Raw genomic sequence first — 16706 nt, 5'->3', positions numbered from 1 at the left:
AAGACTTGTCACTGTGTCTTTTAATCATTACAGACATCCCATAAACACAGTCATCCGTATCATATAGCACCATAATAATACTTAAATAAAAGAGAGCAGTCCTTAAATTAAAAATGGAATAAGATAACGGCAACAAAATCTACTGTAACTTACAGTAAAAGCTCTGCAGCTTTAAGAGAAGTTGCACTTCCTTAAGATTTCTGGTATCTTTGTTTTACGTTACATATAAAAATTGGCAACACAGCAGGGGGTTTAAATGTTGGTCTGCATGTGTGAGCTGTTCAATAATCCACCACAGGAGATTACTTCTTTTTTTAACTGTGTGATTTAATCGTCACAGTAAACCGTAACAAAAACTTTTGTTTAAATAAAAATGCAACCCTACAGTGTGAGTAAGGCATTGCAGAGAGCACAGTCCTCAGATAAAGATGGGAATAGACACCTTTTTTTTCTCTTTAACTTATAAAACAATACCATTTTCCTTTGATGCTCTTTGAGCTTTGCCGGACAGGGTTTTTGTCGATAACATGGCAAATCATTTTAAGATACAAAGGACCTGTATATCGTTCTGTATTCAAAACACTGCAGGAAAATAGCATTCAACTAAAAATTAAAGGACACACCAGCTATGTGTCCTTTTCCAAGTTGTTTGTTACTTCTTTAAAATAATAATAAAAAAAAGCCATGATATGAAAATGTTCTAGGCATTTCGTGATTATGTTTGCTTCTTGGAAGGTCTGTAGAAAGCCATCCTCCTCTGTACAGCTGTGAGTAGTTGGGGCGGCAGCAGGGGAAGCTGGTTTCGGAGCAACTCATTGTTCCTCGCGTTCTTTGCAATGAAATCTTCACAAATCCTGTCAAAAGAAGGAAAGTAGTTGATTTTTTATTTTAGTTTTTTTATCCTCGTATGGAGTAACAGTTACATAGCTGACGCAGACAAAGACAAAGAGACAGTGGATGTTTCTTTTCTGTGACTCTACAGCCTAAAAATAAATAATTTATGGATGGAATAGATTTCTTGGCTCCAGATGAATTATATTTGGGTTATAAAATGGTTCTTCTCATACTAAAGGTTGCAGAACCCCTGACCCTTTCTAATGTAATGCAGCATTGTTATTTAATTAAATACTTTCACTTGAGTTTTATAAGTGCTACCGTCATATACAGTACATTTTCTGCAATATAATACTACTTCATTACAAATTCTTCGCCATGAAAATACAATAGAGAAAATGTTTACCTGAACAAGGGATATGGTTGCATCTGAAAAACGAGTGCATCATTGCAGTGACCCTAAAGACAGAAAATATACAAGATATGATGAACAGTGAACAGATTGATTTTGAAATTCACTTCGCATGAAAAACATTTGTGTCTCTGTGTCCGTGTGATTTTAAACAGATTCTTTGCTGTTTTGCAAAGAATCTGTTTCGTTTGTTACAATTATTTCCAAAAGGCCGGTAAAACTTGGATTTATTCCACACACTGTATATTCATACACTTGTGTGTGTTATTTTTCTTTGTGATACTCACTGTGTCGACAAGAAGGATGTAGTCACAACTTCCACCAAACACAACAACGTCAGAGTCTTTCCCGAGACACGCCGTGTGCCACAACCTTAGTTCAGAAGAAAGTGAAAAAGACGCACAATTTAAATCATTACAAAAAGAGCATCTTACCATATTTCATTCAGTTCATACGTAAAACAGACAACAAATGACTGATAAATGGCTACCTTGGTTTATTTTCGTGAGGATGTTCAATTTCTGTCCACTTCTTTGCTTCGACATCAAACAGCCACCCGTCACCTGATGGAGGAAGTTTTTGTTTAATTAAAATAAAACTGTACGAAGAATTTTACAAACATCAAAAAGGAACACATGGAAAATGGGCGAAAAACAAACAAATTACCATGGGTGCATTTCCTTACTCATTGGTTTGCAGTCTGAACTGAGACCTCCAAACAGGAACAAGGTCCTGTCTGAAACAGCTGTGAGTGAGTGCCACGATCTGCCCACTGGAGACGACGACACAGGGACTCTGGAACACATGTTTTGCACAATGTGGTTGAAAATTGCCATTGATAATCAGAAAAGCTGTGATTTTAATTGTACACATTTAAACCTAATGTGTCAAATATGTGTTTTAGATGTGGTTCTAGGGCTCATTCTTACAAGTCTTTTGGTGACTCTTCTGTGACATCATGATATAACAGTATATTGAAGCGACTTTCATAGATTTGCAAAAATAGCTTTTTGCATTTGCAGGAAGTGTATAGTAAAAACATGGATGTCTTAACTCCAACCTCCTCATAGCTCGAGATTATACTTAACAAGTAATCTTTAGTATAATTTGGGGGGTGTTTGTATGAAGGTGGTTCCAGGAGTGTTTTATAAGTGTGTATTTTAGAATATTGTCTACGCCTGTTTACTGTCTAACCAAAACTGTCAAAATGAGGTAAAAAAAAATAAAAAATAATAATAATTTTGCTCTTTTTTTCTCCTCATTGACTACTAAAACATAACCAGCTGGACTCAAAACAAATTTACAAACACAGCACAATCCCATACGCACATTTCTGACCAGGTCCATGTTTCTAAATTCAGACAGTGAATGTCACTTTTCCTTGTTTCCTGTATTTAAAAAAGAAAAAGAAAAAAAAGAAATGGAAATCAGTAGGACAAGTTACCAATTGCAGACTTCACTCGTGTTTTTGCAAATAAAAGAGAGGTCTCACCATGACTCTGCCTCCAAAGATGTATCCTCTGCAACCAGTGGTGGCGCTGGCGTGAGCGGCCCTAGGGGCCGGAGAATGTCCCTGCGCAAAAAAATCACTGTCACTTTTCAATAGTACTGATAAAAAACTATGTATACAAGTGTGTAACTCATTTACATGAGTTTGTGGTTCACTCCAACTGGCTTGCACGGGGTCAAATATGTGAACCTCGTTGTTCCATCCCCAATAAACGTCCTCCACCTGAAAACAAATGACCTTGGTCATTACAATTAATTTAAGAGAGACTTTATGTATCACCAAGGAAAATAGAAATTAATTTAACCCAATGATTCCCAGAGACTGGGTCAGGACCCGCAAACAGATACAGTATATTATACTTTTTCTGCTTTAGATTATTAAACAACACATGCATTAAATTAAACAGAAATTTATCAAACATACTTCTTGATAATGTCTGGTTTACCCATACCCATTAAAGTCTGTAACATTTCTGTAACTTCTGTCATGATTTACTTTATTTATGGGGTAAGATCATACCTCAGGGGTCATATTTAAAAAAAAGTTTAGGAAACACTGCTCTAACCATTAGGAAAAAACCCAGCATGCAGCCGCCTATGAGTCCCACGCTCAGGCACAAACAACCCAAAAGTTACATAAAAAGATCATACCCATGCTGCTTCATCTACAATAAAGCTTCTGTTCCTGTGGTCGATATCAGCCAGTAGTTTGTGACCATACCCTCCAAAGTAGATTAACCTGGATTATGTTAAATAAAGAAAGATAAAACAAATATTTAACAAAAGAACAGACTTGGGTTCAAACAGGAACTGGCTCCAATATCACATGAATTATGTTGCAAATCAAATATTAATCTGTATGGCATTACATATAATATAATACAGTAACTATGAAATATTAGTTCATGAAATGTGCGCCGCTTTGTCCTCACACCGCTTACCGTCCTTCGTGAATCCAGCAGGACACTTTGTCTCGAGGTGAGGGAGCACAGCCTCTCTCAGGTATGATCTTCCTCCACGTGTAGTTACCGTCTGTCAGGTTGACACAGTAAATCTGTTTGAAGGCAAACAAGGATCACTTTGTCATTTGTCTCTGGACATTCAAGTATTACTGAAATATCTTTATGTGTACTGTCACCTGCTCCTGTCAGGTAGGTCCAACTTTAACTTCTAAAAGTGTAATTAACAGAGCAGATTTATCAGTCTAACCTGATTGGTCTGTCCGTTGACATCACAACCTCCAAATATGTACAAGTGTCCATTCAGAGAGCAGCCGCAGGACCCAGACATTGGGGGAGGAACTTCTCCAGTCATGTGAAACACTTCCCTTCAAAACAAATGCAACAGTTTAGACAATAGAGATGACACTATATAACCCACCAGTATACCTGAGTGACCAGTCACCAGAAGTAATGACATGAACATGGTTGTTCTTTGTTGTGTTTTGACCATGGACAGGTTTGAAATATAGTTGGGTTTTTTCTCTTACCATACACCCTGCTGTAGGTCATACACCCAGATTTGATTGTTGGATAGGAAAACTTCGTTATCAGCAACTGACTGTAGAGAATAAAAAATGTATATTACAGTCAAATAACCATGTGGAGCAGCAATAAGATCATCATTAATTACTGTGAATGATTAAAGTAATTACTATTACTACTACTACACTAACAACAATGGTTAGTTAATTGTTTATCATTTATCTACTACTACTACTATTATTACTATTATGACTACTTCTACTACTATTATTACTACTACTACTACTATTACAACAACAACAACAACAACAACAACAACAACAACAACTACTACTACTACTACTACATTGTGACTATGGACTGTAGGTGCTAGTAAAAATGCATTTTACTGAAGACGTTACTACTGTTGTTATTACTATAAATTGCTATTATTACTATTTATTGTCAGTGTAAATGTGGCCACAGCTGGCCTTAGGCAAACTGGTCAACACCTTAAACAAGATCTTCGTTTGATATGTTGTGTTGATATTTGTTGATGTCCACTCACCTCATATCCTCCCCACACATACAGCAGGTTGTACTTACTATTACTACACTACTAACAATGGTTAGTTAATTGTTTAATAGTGTGTATCATTTATCTACTACTACTACTATTATTACTATTACGACTACTTCTACTACTGTTACAACAACAACAACAACAACAATTACTACTACTACTGCTACTAACAATGGTTAGTTAATTGCTTAATAGTGTGTATCATTTATCTACTACTACTACTACTACTATTATTACTATTACGACTACTTCTACTACTATTACTACTACTACTACTATTACAACAACAACAATTACTACTACTACTACTGCTACATTGTGACTATGGACTGTGTGTGCTAGTAAAAATGCATTTTACTGAAGACGTTACTACTGCTGTTATTACTATAAATTGCTATTATTACTATTTATTGTCAGTGTAAATGTGGCCACAGCTGGCCTTAGGCAAACTGGTCAACACCTTAAACAAGATCTTCGTTTGATATGTTGTGTTGATATTTGTTGATGTCCTCTCACCACATATCCTCCCCACACATACAGCAGGTTGTCCTCCACCACAGCGGTATGTCCGCTCCTCTCTCTGGCCACAAGCTCCGAGCAGTGGCTCTCCGAGGCGGCGTAGTCCATGACTGATGTGTCTTCTGTGTCTTCTGTCCTCTCTCTCTTGTCTTCTGTCCTCTCTCTCACTCACACAGGGAGGTTGAAATGGCAGAATCCGTCTAAAAATGTCTCCGGTCAACTTGGGTCAGCCCGGAATGTCTGTCTGTCAGCTGCTGTTAGGTCCTGCGTGAATGGTCAGCCACAAAACTCGAGGATTGTCGCGGTGTCACGGGTGCATTTGTGGCATTTTGTGTGGTTAAAGGATGTCACAGGAAATGCAGAGATACATTCTAAGAAACATACTCACATACTACCGGAAAATATCTTCCCTACTCATTTAGCTTTCCCTTACGTTGCGTAAACGAGACTTTTCCTCTCCACCTGTCGTATACAAACAAGACTGCGCTGACTGTTGCTGCTGTGTTGTAATATAAATTATGACTTCCGGTCCTCTGTGTTTTTCAAAATAAAACTAGTACAAATAAAATTAAATTAAATACAATCAAAATAAACGATTTGGGTAAAGATAATAAATTTCTGGTTACAAATGAACACTTAGTAAAATGATAAATAATATTATACATGTCACATTGGTATGTTAAGCTAAAATTATAACATTTGAAAACAATTTTTTTCCCACTTCTTTGCTTTTTCTATATTTTGCTACATTCGCGTTACATAATGCAATATATGAGCATGACTCTTACACAAACAACAAAAAAGAAAAGAAAAAGAAGTAGGAGAAGAAAAAATAAACCAGCGGAAGTGATGAAATAAACGCGGAAGTGCTCATTTAGCGCCAAAGCTTGAGTTGGACACAGAAGCAAACATGGATGTTGTCCGCAAAATAAAAACAAAAGTTTCCGCTGGCTTCAAGATGCGGGGACTCATTCTACGACCGTATGTACCAGTTGTGTTCACTCGTTATTATTTAAAATATTTATGCTACACTTTAAGCTAATGCTGGGCTTGCCGCGGTAACACAGTACTGTGTATGGACGTGGATTCGATACTCAATATATCGATATTGTTACTTTAGGGCATTTGGCATCTACAATGTTGAATTACTGCCTCCGTTTTCTCCTCTCTTTATTTGTTGTATTGTGTCAAATCGATTATTTCTGATGCACGAATAGGAAATCGTGTTTTGTTCTTCAAGGAATAAAATTAAACAACAGCGCTGGTAATAATAATGTTCTTAAATTTGGATGCACCTGTTGCCACCGCTTAAACTTCAACCAACAACAACACAAAAACCTTAGATCTGAATAATTTCTCCATTCAGTTTGCTAGACGTGTCAAGCACTGAGACACAATAATTGCAAGTGAACTCAAACCTCTTCTTATTTGTCGTCTTCATCCAGGTGTTTTCGGTCATTTACTAAACGTGATGTTGTGTTACTACCTTCTTCTGCATGACATAGATTAACTCTCTTAAAATATACTTTAAACAAAGAATAGGAGTAATATCACTTTGTTGATATAATGTAGTCCTTGTGCAATACGATAATTGATATGCCAGGGCAAACATTGATATTTAAATTATTAAGGCACAAGTAAGCAGTCTGTTGTTCTCTATGTTGTGAATAAACAGATAAATCCTGCACTTTTAGTTTTCTTTAGTTAGACAGTTATTGTGATGTATCGCTACATGATTGTCTTGCAATATGTGGATATCACAGAATTGTTGTTTCGTTATATTACTGGTATCCAGAGAATAATAATATTCTCTCAACATTCTCTTGCTGTTCCAGTGAAGCCAGCAAATACCTTGTGGAGGTGCTGGAGTCCATCAACATTTCTGAACTGGATGATGTCATTGAAAAGGTCCTGGATGCAGTGGAAAAACAGCCATGTATGAACAGTACAAAGTCACTCCCTACAGACCGTTTGTGTGTGTTTTAGGGCTGCAGCTAACGTTCGTAATCGATTCATCTTTCAATTATTTCCTCGATTAATCGAGTACTTGTTTGGTCTGTAAAATGTCAGAAAATGTTGATCCTTGTTTCTCAAACCTGGAATTGATGATGTTCTCAAATGTCTTGTTTTGTCCACCTCCCAAAAGTATTCAGTTTTTAATTTGTTCTATGGAGCAAAGAAACCAGGAAATATTCACTTTTAAGTAGCTGAAGAATCAGAAAGCTTGTTTTAGGCCGATTACTCGATTATGCAAAGAGTTGACGATTAATTTAGTAATCGATTAATAATCGAATAATTGTTGCAGCCCCTAGTGTGTTTAACGTGCTGTATAATCTGCTGTGTGCAGCATCCAGTAATGTCTTCTTGTGTCAAGTTGTGACCACGTTGTATTTCCAACAGTGTCATCTAGTATGATAGAGCTGTCTGTGGTGAAGACGGCTGTGCAGGACTGCACTCAGTCTTGTGATGAAACCATGTAAGTAAGAGTTTGGTTATTATTAAATGACATATTGATTTTGGGTGTAAGAAATTATAATTCTGTGTGATTTAATGTATAATTTTACACTGTTTTTACGACAACATTTTATTTCTATCTGTCTATTGGTCTCTAAACACATATTGACATAGCATAACAGATAGTTTAAAAGGGCAGTTAAAGAACCTTCAACAACCACTACACGTGAACTCCTACAAACAATAGCAGGCTGGGTCTTTCTGTGACCATAACAAATCACATGCACATGGGGACTCAGGTGAAAATCCTACAGGGGTTAAATAGCTGGAGTTTGTCACTTGGTTGTCAGAAGTGATGAACCCTTTGTGGATGAGTGGTGATACATGAATTGTGCTTCCCAACCTCCGTTTCAAATATTTTCATTCCTTTTTTTGTTATGTGCCCACCAGTGACACTTGGTCCAGGCCTTGGACTGAGGCTTGAAACTTCAAAGCTAATTCCGCTAACAGGACCAAGTGTCACTGGTGGGCACGTAACAAAGAAAAGAATGAACATATTTCTCAACTCAGGGGAAACAGGTTGGGAAGCACAATTTTTCAAAAATACTACCCCTGTTCCAGTAATACAAAGCTAAATGCAAATCGGTGAAGTATTCCTTTTAAGCATAAGTCTATTTTACACTCTGGAGCAAATACCATGACAGCAAGTGTGGTTAAGAGGACTCTTGGACTAGAAGTGTGGCTTATTCATTAATTCATTCATCAATTCCACACACATGACACACTATAATAATGCATTCATCATGAAACACAATATAAGATTATAATAAGTCATTGTGGTATAATCAGCTGTCGAGAAATAACTTACTCATGTTGTGCCGCGTGACTGTCTTTCAGAGATAATGTCTTCAATGTCATTGGAGCTTTTGACGTGCCCAGATACATTTACAGCGTGGAGAGAAAGAAATTTGTATCGTGAGTAAAGCGACTGTTTATTTGTGTTTGAACCAACATGAACCTAAAATATTCCAAACAGATGCCTTCATGTTGCTCATGTCACGCTTGTTTTTCTCCCCAGGATCAGTATGACCAGACATCCAACACCGAGTCTGTGTGGTTTGGCCAGAGACAAAGCTGAACTCTTCAGGGAGCGCTACACACTCTTACAACAGGTTAATCCGTGTGCTGTGTTGGTCACTCTCACTCCCGTTTACAGTCAATGTGTAGGTTGAATGTTTTATGTAATTTATTTATCGTAACATTTTAGCGCACACATCGGCATGAGCTCTTCACCCCACCTGCAATAGGAGCCGCTGTGGAAGAGGGTCAAAACAAATTTCAGGTAGCGAGGATTTCAAATAATTGTCATCTCGTATCATCACTAAGCTGAAACTGAAATTTCACCGACACAAACGTGTGTTTTGACTTCTTTTTTTTGTATTATTTTAGCTGAAAACAATTGAAGCGTTGCTTGGTAGCACAGCTAAACTGGGAGAGGTGATTGTACTCGGGATGGTCACACAACTGAAAGAAGTGAGTCGGTGATGCAGATAAGTTTGTATGTTTTGGTTTAGATGGAGCAGAAAAAACTTGTCAAGGTTTTAAATTAATTCTCAAAAAATCTTTTCAAGGGTAAATTCTACCTGGAAGACCAAAGTGGAACAGTCCAACTGGACATGTCCAAAGCAATATCCTTTATTCTGTTTGTGGGAGCCTGTCATCACAATACTGTTGTATGTTCTTTCATACTTTTTGAATGGTCCTATTCCTTAATGAGGTTCTCACCAGTTCCATAACGGTCTGTACACTGAGTCCTGCTTCGTGCTGGCAGAGGGTAAGATAACTACCACTTCACCTGCAGTTAAAATAAACTAAAAAGGCGAAAATATGCTGTGTAATTAAAATATTTTGACATGATGTCTATTGTTAAAAGGTAAACTTTTGCCTTTGGTCCAATAGGTTGGTACGAGGACTCTGTTTTCCACGTTAATGGCTTTGGTTTCCCACCAACAGAACCTTCATCTGCCACAAGGTCAGTAGGTTTGAAGTGTTGAGGCAAACTTTTATCACCAGTAATTGTTTATGCACAACAACTTGACAAACTTTTCCCTGTCGGTGAATATGGAGACTATTTTCAATTACAATTAGGGTTACAAAGGGGTGGAAAACTCACAGTAAAAATTCCTGAAACTCTACCGTGGGAACTTAAATTCAGGTACTTTGGAAATATTCCTAAGTGGAAGCCATTAATGGGAATTCATTTCAAGAAAAGTGTGTCATGACAAATGGATTTAGTTTTGTCATAAGCAGACCTGCATGCAAAATTCTACAGATTAATTTGTGTATATCGATACGTAGATAGATAGATCTCAAAATATGTGGCTTTAGTGGTTCAGGTTTCTCCAAATCATCGGTGATGTCATAGCCCTGCAGTAAGTAGTGAGCTATGTGCCTGTGATTGAGGAATAGCATTGACATTCATCTGTGTTTGCTTCAAATCTGACGACGCTAATATATGTTATTTACCAAGTTCCCAACCTTCACTTAACTCCTTTAAGTTCCCATTCATTCCCATGGGAAGTTTCCAATTTTGAAAATTCCCAGAATTTTGCAACCCTAATTACAACATGACAAAACCAGTTAAGAAAAAGAAGGAAGTGTTGTGGTCCTGTGTTGAAGCCTCTCTTCTTGTCTGAGTCGGATTGAATGTGTCCATTTCCAGGGCATACTATGGCAACACAAACTTCTTTGGGGGTCCATCCACCACGTCAGTGAAGGCGTCTGCCAAACTAAAGCAGCTTGAGGAAGAGAACGAGGACGCCATGTTCATAATAGTTTCTGATGTGTGGCTGGACAGCGTTGAAGTGATGGAAAAGCTCAACCTCATGTTTTCAGGTCTGATAATATAGTGTCACACTCGTAAATTCTCCAACTCACGGATAAGCAAAGTCATTTAGCTTGACTTTGTATGCTTTTTCTAGGCTATGCTGCGATGCCTCCCACCTGTTTCATCATGTGTGGAAACTTTTCCTCTGCTCCGTATGGAAAAACACAGATCAAATCACTCAAAGGTGAAACATTTGGCTCTTTATCACCCGTGTGCACAATAAAATGGATCAATGACTGCATTTTAGAACCTTTTATTATTTCTTTTATTTTCCTTTTTAGAGTCACTGAAGGCTCTTGCCGATGCCATATGTTCATTCCCCAGCATTCACAACAGGCAAGATCTGACATGCTTTGTCTTCAGTCTCTTCTCATCTTATTTAATTCAAGTTTTTATTTGTTTGACTGACATTTGTTTATCATAAACCTGCAGTAGCCGCTTTGTGTTTGTCCCTGGTCCTGAAGACCCTGGTCCAGGCACCATCCTGCCAAGGTAGACCTTTATACACATCCAGTACGTGACAGAAAGACGTGAGTTGTGTGGATTCATTCAGATAAATATGTTCCCCACAGGCCTCCCTTGGCAGAGCACATCACAGAGGAGTTCAGACAGAGGGTGCCATATTCCGTGTTCACGACAAACCCGTGCAGGTGAAACAAGCATGTGGCTTTTATTACATGTGTGCACATTTGATATGAAACGGGAGCCAAACCCTTAAAAACGGACTGTTTTGCTGCACTTTAGGATCCAGTACTGCAGCCAGGAAATCGTCATTATCAGAGAAGACCTGGTCAATAAGATGTGCAGGAACTGTGTGCGGTTGCCCAACAACAATCTTGACATTCCAAACCACGTGAGTTTTATTTTCCCTGAGTCTGAAGAAACCTGTTCTGACCTGAGAGAGGTTGTTGTTTTCTACTTTTTCTCTCCCTCTCTCTCTCACTGTGTTCCAAAGCCAATGACATCATGCTGCAAATATGTTCGTGAAGCTAAAAGCTGTTCCCTGACAAGACAAAACACAACATATATTCATGTAATTGTTATTCATGATCATTCTTTTTCTTTCTTTTTTTCCAGTTTGTCAAGACCATCCTGTCCCAGGGTCACCTGACTCCCCTGCCTCTGTATGTCAGTCCTGTATTTTGGGCGTATGACTACTCCCTGCGTGTCTACCCAGTTCCCGACGTCATCGTCTTTGCAGACAAATACGATCCATTCAGCATCACTAACACAGACTGCCTCTGCGTCAACCCGGTACAAAACAAAATATACTTAACTGATCATTTTTGATTTGTATATCTTTGTATCTTAAAGCCACTGTATAATCTCTTGAATATTTGTTGATTTGTTTTGACAGGGCTCATTCCCAAAAAGTGGTTTCACATTTAAGGTGTACTACCCATCCAACAAAACTGTTGAGGACAGGTAGGTTATTCTCTCCGTTTGTGACGTTGATCCAAAACACATTTAGTCAGTAGCAATTGGACTTTAACCTCCAAAGTCTGACAGAAACAAAAAGTCTGACTCAATGTGTTTTGGATAACTAGACAGGATATTGATTTCAGATTGTTTTAGTATGATCAATCATTAATGTTCACACTTGTTTTCTTACAGCAAACTTCAAGGCCTCTGAAGTAAATCATGGATTCACAACTGGAGCCGTTATCATTTTGTACATAAAAACCTGTATGATAATGGGTGTTGACAACAGACACTTAATCAACTCATTGTAGTCTTTTATTTTGTATGTATCTTCTGTAATGTATAATAAAATTTTATTCTTGATGCTGAACATTCTGTCATTTTTGTGTATGGATCAGCAGTCAGTTGTATTTTTAAAATGTAGGTCCAATGTAGGACCACACACTGACATTTGATCTGATGTTGAAATAGTTTGTTGTTAGTTTACACCTGACATGGATATGTGTCGGGATGCACGATATTATCGTTATGGGCAGATATTGGCATTGAAAAGTTTTATGGGATATGTGCGAGGTCTGCCAGTATGACTAATGACTGCACTCTAATATATGGGCTTATAATTTTTCAAACATTTTCTGGCCCAAACAAATACTCGATTAATGGGGAAAATAATAACATTAACATTTCCTGGATTCTTTGTCTTTCTGTAACAATCAGAAAACAACGTCATTTGTATGTGAAGAGAAATGAAATGAAAGGTGTGTGTGTTTACATGTGGAGCAGTGACGTCACATTAGCATTAGCAGGTGTGATCGGATCCCTTCGGTCGGTTGTTAACAGCAGGTGTGAACAGAGCGTCAACAGAACAAGTAAGAAATGTATGGATCATTTAGGCAGCAGTGACCACATGTTTGTCTCCACTGTCCTCGCCCTGCTTCTGTCTCCATTATTTCACTTGTGCACCTTAGCGTCACCAAGGATGGACAATCACAGTATAAGCACTTAGTGAGTTGAGTTGAATTTGTTTAAAATAGATACACAATTTGGAGAATTATTTACATGTAGCAGCACATGACTATTAACCATGATTAATCACCAAAAAAATGTCATAGTTTAGTATGTCGTCCAAAATCACCAAAAAAAAGTCATACAAGACTTACTATATTTGTATGTCGTCCAAATCACCCGGACTTGAACCGGTAACCCTCCAGTTACAAGCCAAGTTCCCTTTCCACTTGGCCATGGGTAGCCCGTAAGTATAATTAAGTATGTCGTCCAAAATCACTTAAAAAAAGTCATAGTATATGTCACCTGATCATGTGCCTGAGACTGAGACAGAGATGACGACCACATTTTATAATCCTATTTTCAATACTACCTCCTGAATAATTAATGTTCAGAGCAGTCCTGTGGTTGTGGACCAGAACCTGGTGACTGCTGGACTGGGACAACCCTGCTGTTGTGGAACCTACCTTGCCATCTTGCAGGTTCTAACAACTGCCGAATTTAAAATAATAATGGATGAGAAACTTAAGAAACACCAAGAAATTCAGCTTGAACTCATCAGCACAAATAGCTCCGTCCATCAGAAGATGACTTGTCTTTCTGAGGTTGTGAGTTCAACTCTTACTGTCAACTGAACTTCTGCACTACTTTCAAACTTTAGACCATAATAAGAAGTTAAAAATACCAGCAACATATTGTTCTGCAGCTCAGTAAGAATAGCTCCTGCTGGAAGAACGGGACTGAGAACAGAAAGATCCTCTATGTCTGAGGTTGTGAGTTCAAATCTTATGAAGAACTCAAGTGTTTGAGTTCAGTGTTCAACGTAAACAGTCAAAAGCTATAAGAGAATCTGAAGAACTGCAAAGAGCAGGTAGCTCAGTGGACAACAACGCTGCTCTGAAGTCCTGAAGTCATAAGTTCAGTTCTTGTGAGGAGCAGGTGCTTTTAAAGCTCATCATCCAAACTCAAGATTAAAAGCAAACAGCAATCCTAGACGAAGGCGGCCTTAGTGGCGTGGTGGCTTTGTTCCAAACCATAAGGTTGTGTCTCAACTGGGAGGTGGCAGGTTCAGTTCCAATTCCAAACACTGTAGTTGTTCACTGGAACAGAACCAAACCTAACCTCTTGCTGACTGACACAACCAACGAGTGAGTCGTACCCCCCGGTGGCCGGCAGGGCGCGAGTGAGTCGTACCCCCCGGTGGCTGGCATGTGTCAAGTTGAGTTGCGCAGGGTGTCGGAGTGCCAAGTTTCCTACTAACAGCCACACCTACCAAGAAGTTTCCTACTAACAGCCACACCTGGTGGGGGCCGAAGGCCCCCACCCCCATCCAACTGTCTTAAATCCACATTAAGACAGTTGGGTGGTGGGGGCCAACGGCCCCCACCACCCAAGTGTCTTAATGTGGTTACCTTTTGCTGCCCAGTGTAATATAAAGTATTTGACCTTTGACCCCTCCCAGCACCTCCTCTCGCTACCTGACCTGCCCCTCCTCACCTCTTGCTACCCACCCTGCCCCTCCTCTCCTCTCACTACCTGCCCTGCCCCTGCCCCTGCCACCACCTGCCCCTGCCCCTCCTCTCCTCAACCTCACTACCTGCCCTGCCCTCCCACCTCACCTCACACTATCTGCCCTGCCCCTCCCCTCACCTCAACTCTCACTACCTGCCCCTGCTCCAACCTCACCTCTTGCAACCTGGAATGGAACCTGCAATGCTGGGGAACTGAACCAGTCACCTTGTAACTCACACATTCCTATGGTTGTGAACAAAACCACTGCACCACCAATTCCTACTGTAATTAGGACTTTCGGTCTCCTTTCAATCTTCACTTTAGATGTTGACATTTAAAATGTCCTGGTCCTCACAAGAACTGAACCTATGAGCTCTGGGCTTCACAGCAGCATTCTTATCCACTGAGCTACATGCAACTTCTCTTAGTCAGGTTCTCTTAGAGCTTTTGACTGTTTACGTTGAACATCGCAATCAAACAGTTCACCATAAGACTTGAACTCATAACCTTAGAGGTACAAGTCTTATTCTCCCAGCACGAGCTATTCTGCAGAACAACACATTGCTGGTATTTTTAAATTCTTATGTTGGTCTGAAGTTCTAAAGTTGGAGAAAGTTCAGTTGATTGCAAGAGTTGAACTCACAACCTCAGAGATCCAAGACTCCTTCTGATGGTGTGAGCCATTCACAGTGATGATGATTCTCTGACTTACTTGGTGTACTTAACTTTCTCGTCCAGGTCAGAATTTTGAGCCACTTGGGAGTCACTTGGGGGTTATCATAAGGCTTAAACTGACAACCTCTGAAAATACAAGTCTTGTTCTTCCAGCAGAAGCTATTCTTCCTGAGCTCCAGAACAACACGTTGCTGGTATTTTTAACTTCTTATTTTGAAAGCAGTGCAGAAGTTCAGTTGTATAGTATGTCGTCCAAAATCAGTGAAAAAAAGTCATAGTATTGTATGTCGTCCAAGATCAGTGAAAAAAAGTCATAGTATTGTATGTCGTCCAAGATCATCTGAAAAAGTCATAGTATAGTATGTCGTCCAAAATCAGTAAAAGTCATAGTCCCAAAATCAGTAAAAAGTCATAGTATAGTATGTCGTCCAAAATCAGTGAAAAAAGTCATAGTATAGTATGTCGTCCAAAATCACCTGAAAAAGTCATAGTACAAAATCAGTCATAGGTCCAAAATCAGTCAAAAAAGTCATAGTATAGTATGTCGTCCAAAATCAGTCAAAAAAGTCATAGTATAGTATGTCGTCATCACCTGAAAAAGAGTTTTAGAGACAAACAACCATTCAACACATTCACTCTCACACCTTTAGAAGTCTTTCAATAGCAGATTACCCATGACTTCACCGACCTCAGCCTGATTGACCAGGTCAGTTGGTCAATTTAGAGTGACCAATTAACCAAATCCACATATTGCATGTTCTTGGACTGTGGAAGAAACCCGGAGAAGCACCACTCACACACACACACGGTAACAACTCAATGCAGAAAGATCCTGGTTCTAACTGGGTCTCAAACCCAGGTCCACTTGCTGCAAAGGCAAGAGCACTAACCTCTCCACCAACCATGTTGCCCATGTTACGGGGCAGACGTTCTTAAATATTTCATCAGATATATTTATTTTATATTTTTTATATTTTTCCCCAAGAAAATCCTAAAAAAAAGCTGTAAAAAGACAAAAAAATTGATAGGGCTTCACTCCCTGGACTGTTGACCACACAGCGGTCCAGTAACTGCTGCTTAAAAATGATGAGCACATGAATTACAATTCTGTGTGATTAATGTCTTCACATCATTTTTTACAGTGAAAACTATGGACTAGTCAAAGTGGCAATATTCAATCAATAGAAACACAATTAAATAATCACTCAAATGTTTCTCACATTCATTCATTCACATTGGAATTAAACACATAAATGTCTCATTGTTAAATGTGACATTCATTCATTAAAATACCAAATTCATTTGATGTAAAAAAAACATAATTTAATTAATTATTTTATGGTCCTGTGTTGCAGTAAATCATGAAATAATTCATTAAATAGTATTTAAGTAATTCTATATGTTTTTTTTACATTAAATGAATGTGGTATT

At 38.7% G+C, this 16706-nt stretch overlaps 2 protein-coding genes across 2 annotated transcripts; one reads left to right on the top strand and one right to left on the bottom strand.

Moving 5' to 3' along the window:
* Nucleotides 1-2: 2 nt before the first annotated feature.
* Nucleotides 3-5459, bottom strand: LOC122782995 (kelch domain-containing protein 1). The gene is made up of 13 exons (XM_044047625.1): nt 5318-5459; nt 4245-4315; nt 3965-4082; nt 3697-3809; nt 3407-3494; nt 2895-2978; nt 2739-2819; nt 2576-2634; nt 1932-2041; nt 1737-1809; nt 1534-1618; nt 1241-1293; nt 3-854 (listed from the first exon to the last, which is right to left on the bottom strand). The coding sequence occupies exons 1-13, from the start codon at nt 5426-5428 to the stop codon at nt 716-718; spliced, it is 1185 nt and encodes a 394-aa protein (XP_043903560.1). The 5' UTR covers nt 5429-5459; the 3' UTR covers nt 3-715.
* Nucleotides 5460-6194: 735 nt separating this feature from the next.
* pole2 (polymerase (DNA directed), epsilon 2) lies at nt 6195-12453 on the top strand. Its single transcript, XM_044047624.1, has 19 exons — nt 6195-6301; nt 7156-7256; nt 7721-7796; nt 8672-8749; nt 8853-8946; nt 9042-9116; nt 9224-9307; nt 9406-9462; nt 9560-9608; nt 9734-9806; nt 10497-10669; nt 10756-10845; nt 10943-10997; nt 11094-11153; nt 11234-11311; nt 11406-11514; nt 11739-11915; nt 12019-12086; nt 12276-12453. The coding sequence occupies exons 1-19, from the start codon at nt 6231-6233 to the stop codon at nt 12292-12294; spliced, it is 1587 nt and encodes a 528-aa protein (XP_043903559.1). The 5' UTR covers nt 6195-6230; the 3' UTR covers nt 12295-12453.
* Nucleotides 12454-16706: the final 4253 nt, after the last annotated feature.

This window comes from Solea senegalensis, linkage group LG16 (assembly GCF_019176455.1).
Source record: "Solea senegalensis isolate Sse05_10M linkage group LG16, IFAPA_SoseM_1, whole genome shotgun sequence".
NCBI classification, from domain to species: domain Eukaryota; kingdom Metazoa; phylum Chordata; class Actinopteri; order Pleuronectiformes; family Soleidae; genus Solea; species Solea senegalensis.
This window is presented reverse-complemented; position numbering and strand designations above follow the sequence as displayed.

Bases quoted from the DNA above. Each gene is read 5' to 3' on its own strand.
- LOC122782995 (XM_044047625.1), bottom strand. From the start codon at position 5,428: ATGGACTACGCCGCCTCGGAGAGCCACTGCTCGGAGCTTGTGGCCAGA. The intron at 3,495-3,696 runs GTAAGCGGTGTG...AACATAATCCAG, and splicing joins TGCTGGATTCACGAAGGACG to GTTAATCTACTTTGGAGGGT. The intron at 1,294-1,533 runs GTGAGTATCACA...TTCTGTCTTTAG, and splicing joins ACATCCTTCTTGTCGACACA to GGTCACTGCAATGATGCACT.
- pole2 (XM_044047624.1), top strand. From the start codon at position 6,231: ATGGATGTTGTCCGCAAAATAAAAACAAAAGTTTCCGCTGGCTTCAAG. The intron at 8,750-8,852 runs GTGAGTAAAGCG...TTTTCTCCCCAG, and splicing joins GAGAGAAAGAAATTTGTATC to GATCAGTATGACCAGACATC. The intron at 11,916-12,018 runs GTACAAAACAAA...TTGTTTTGACAG, and splicing joins ACTGCCTCTGCGTCAACCCG to GGCTCATTCCCAAAAAGTGG.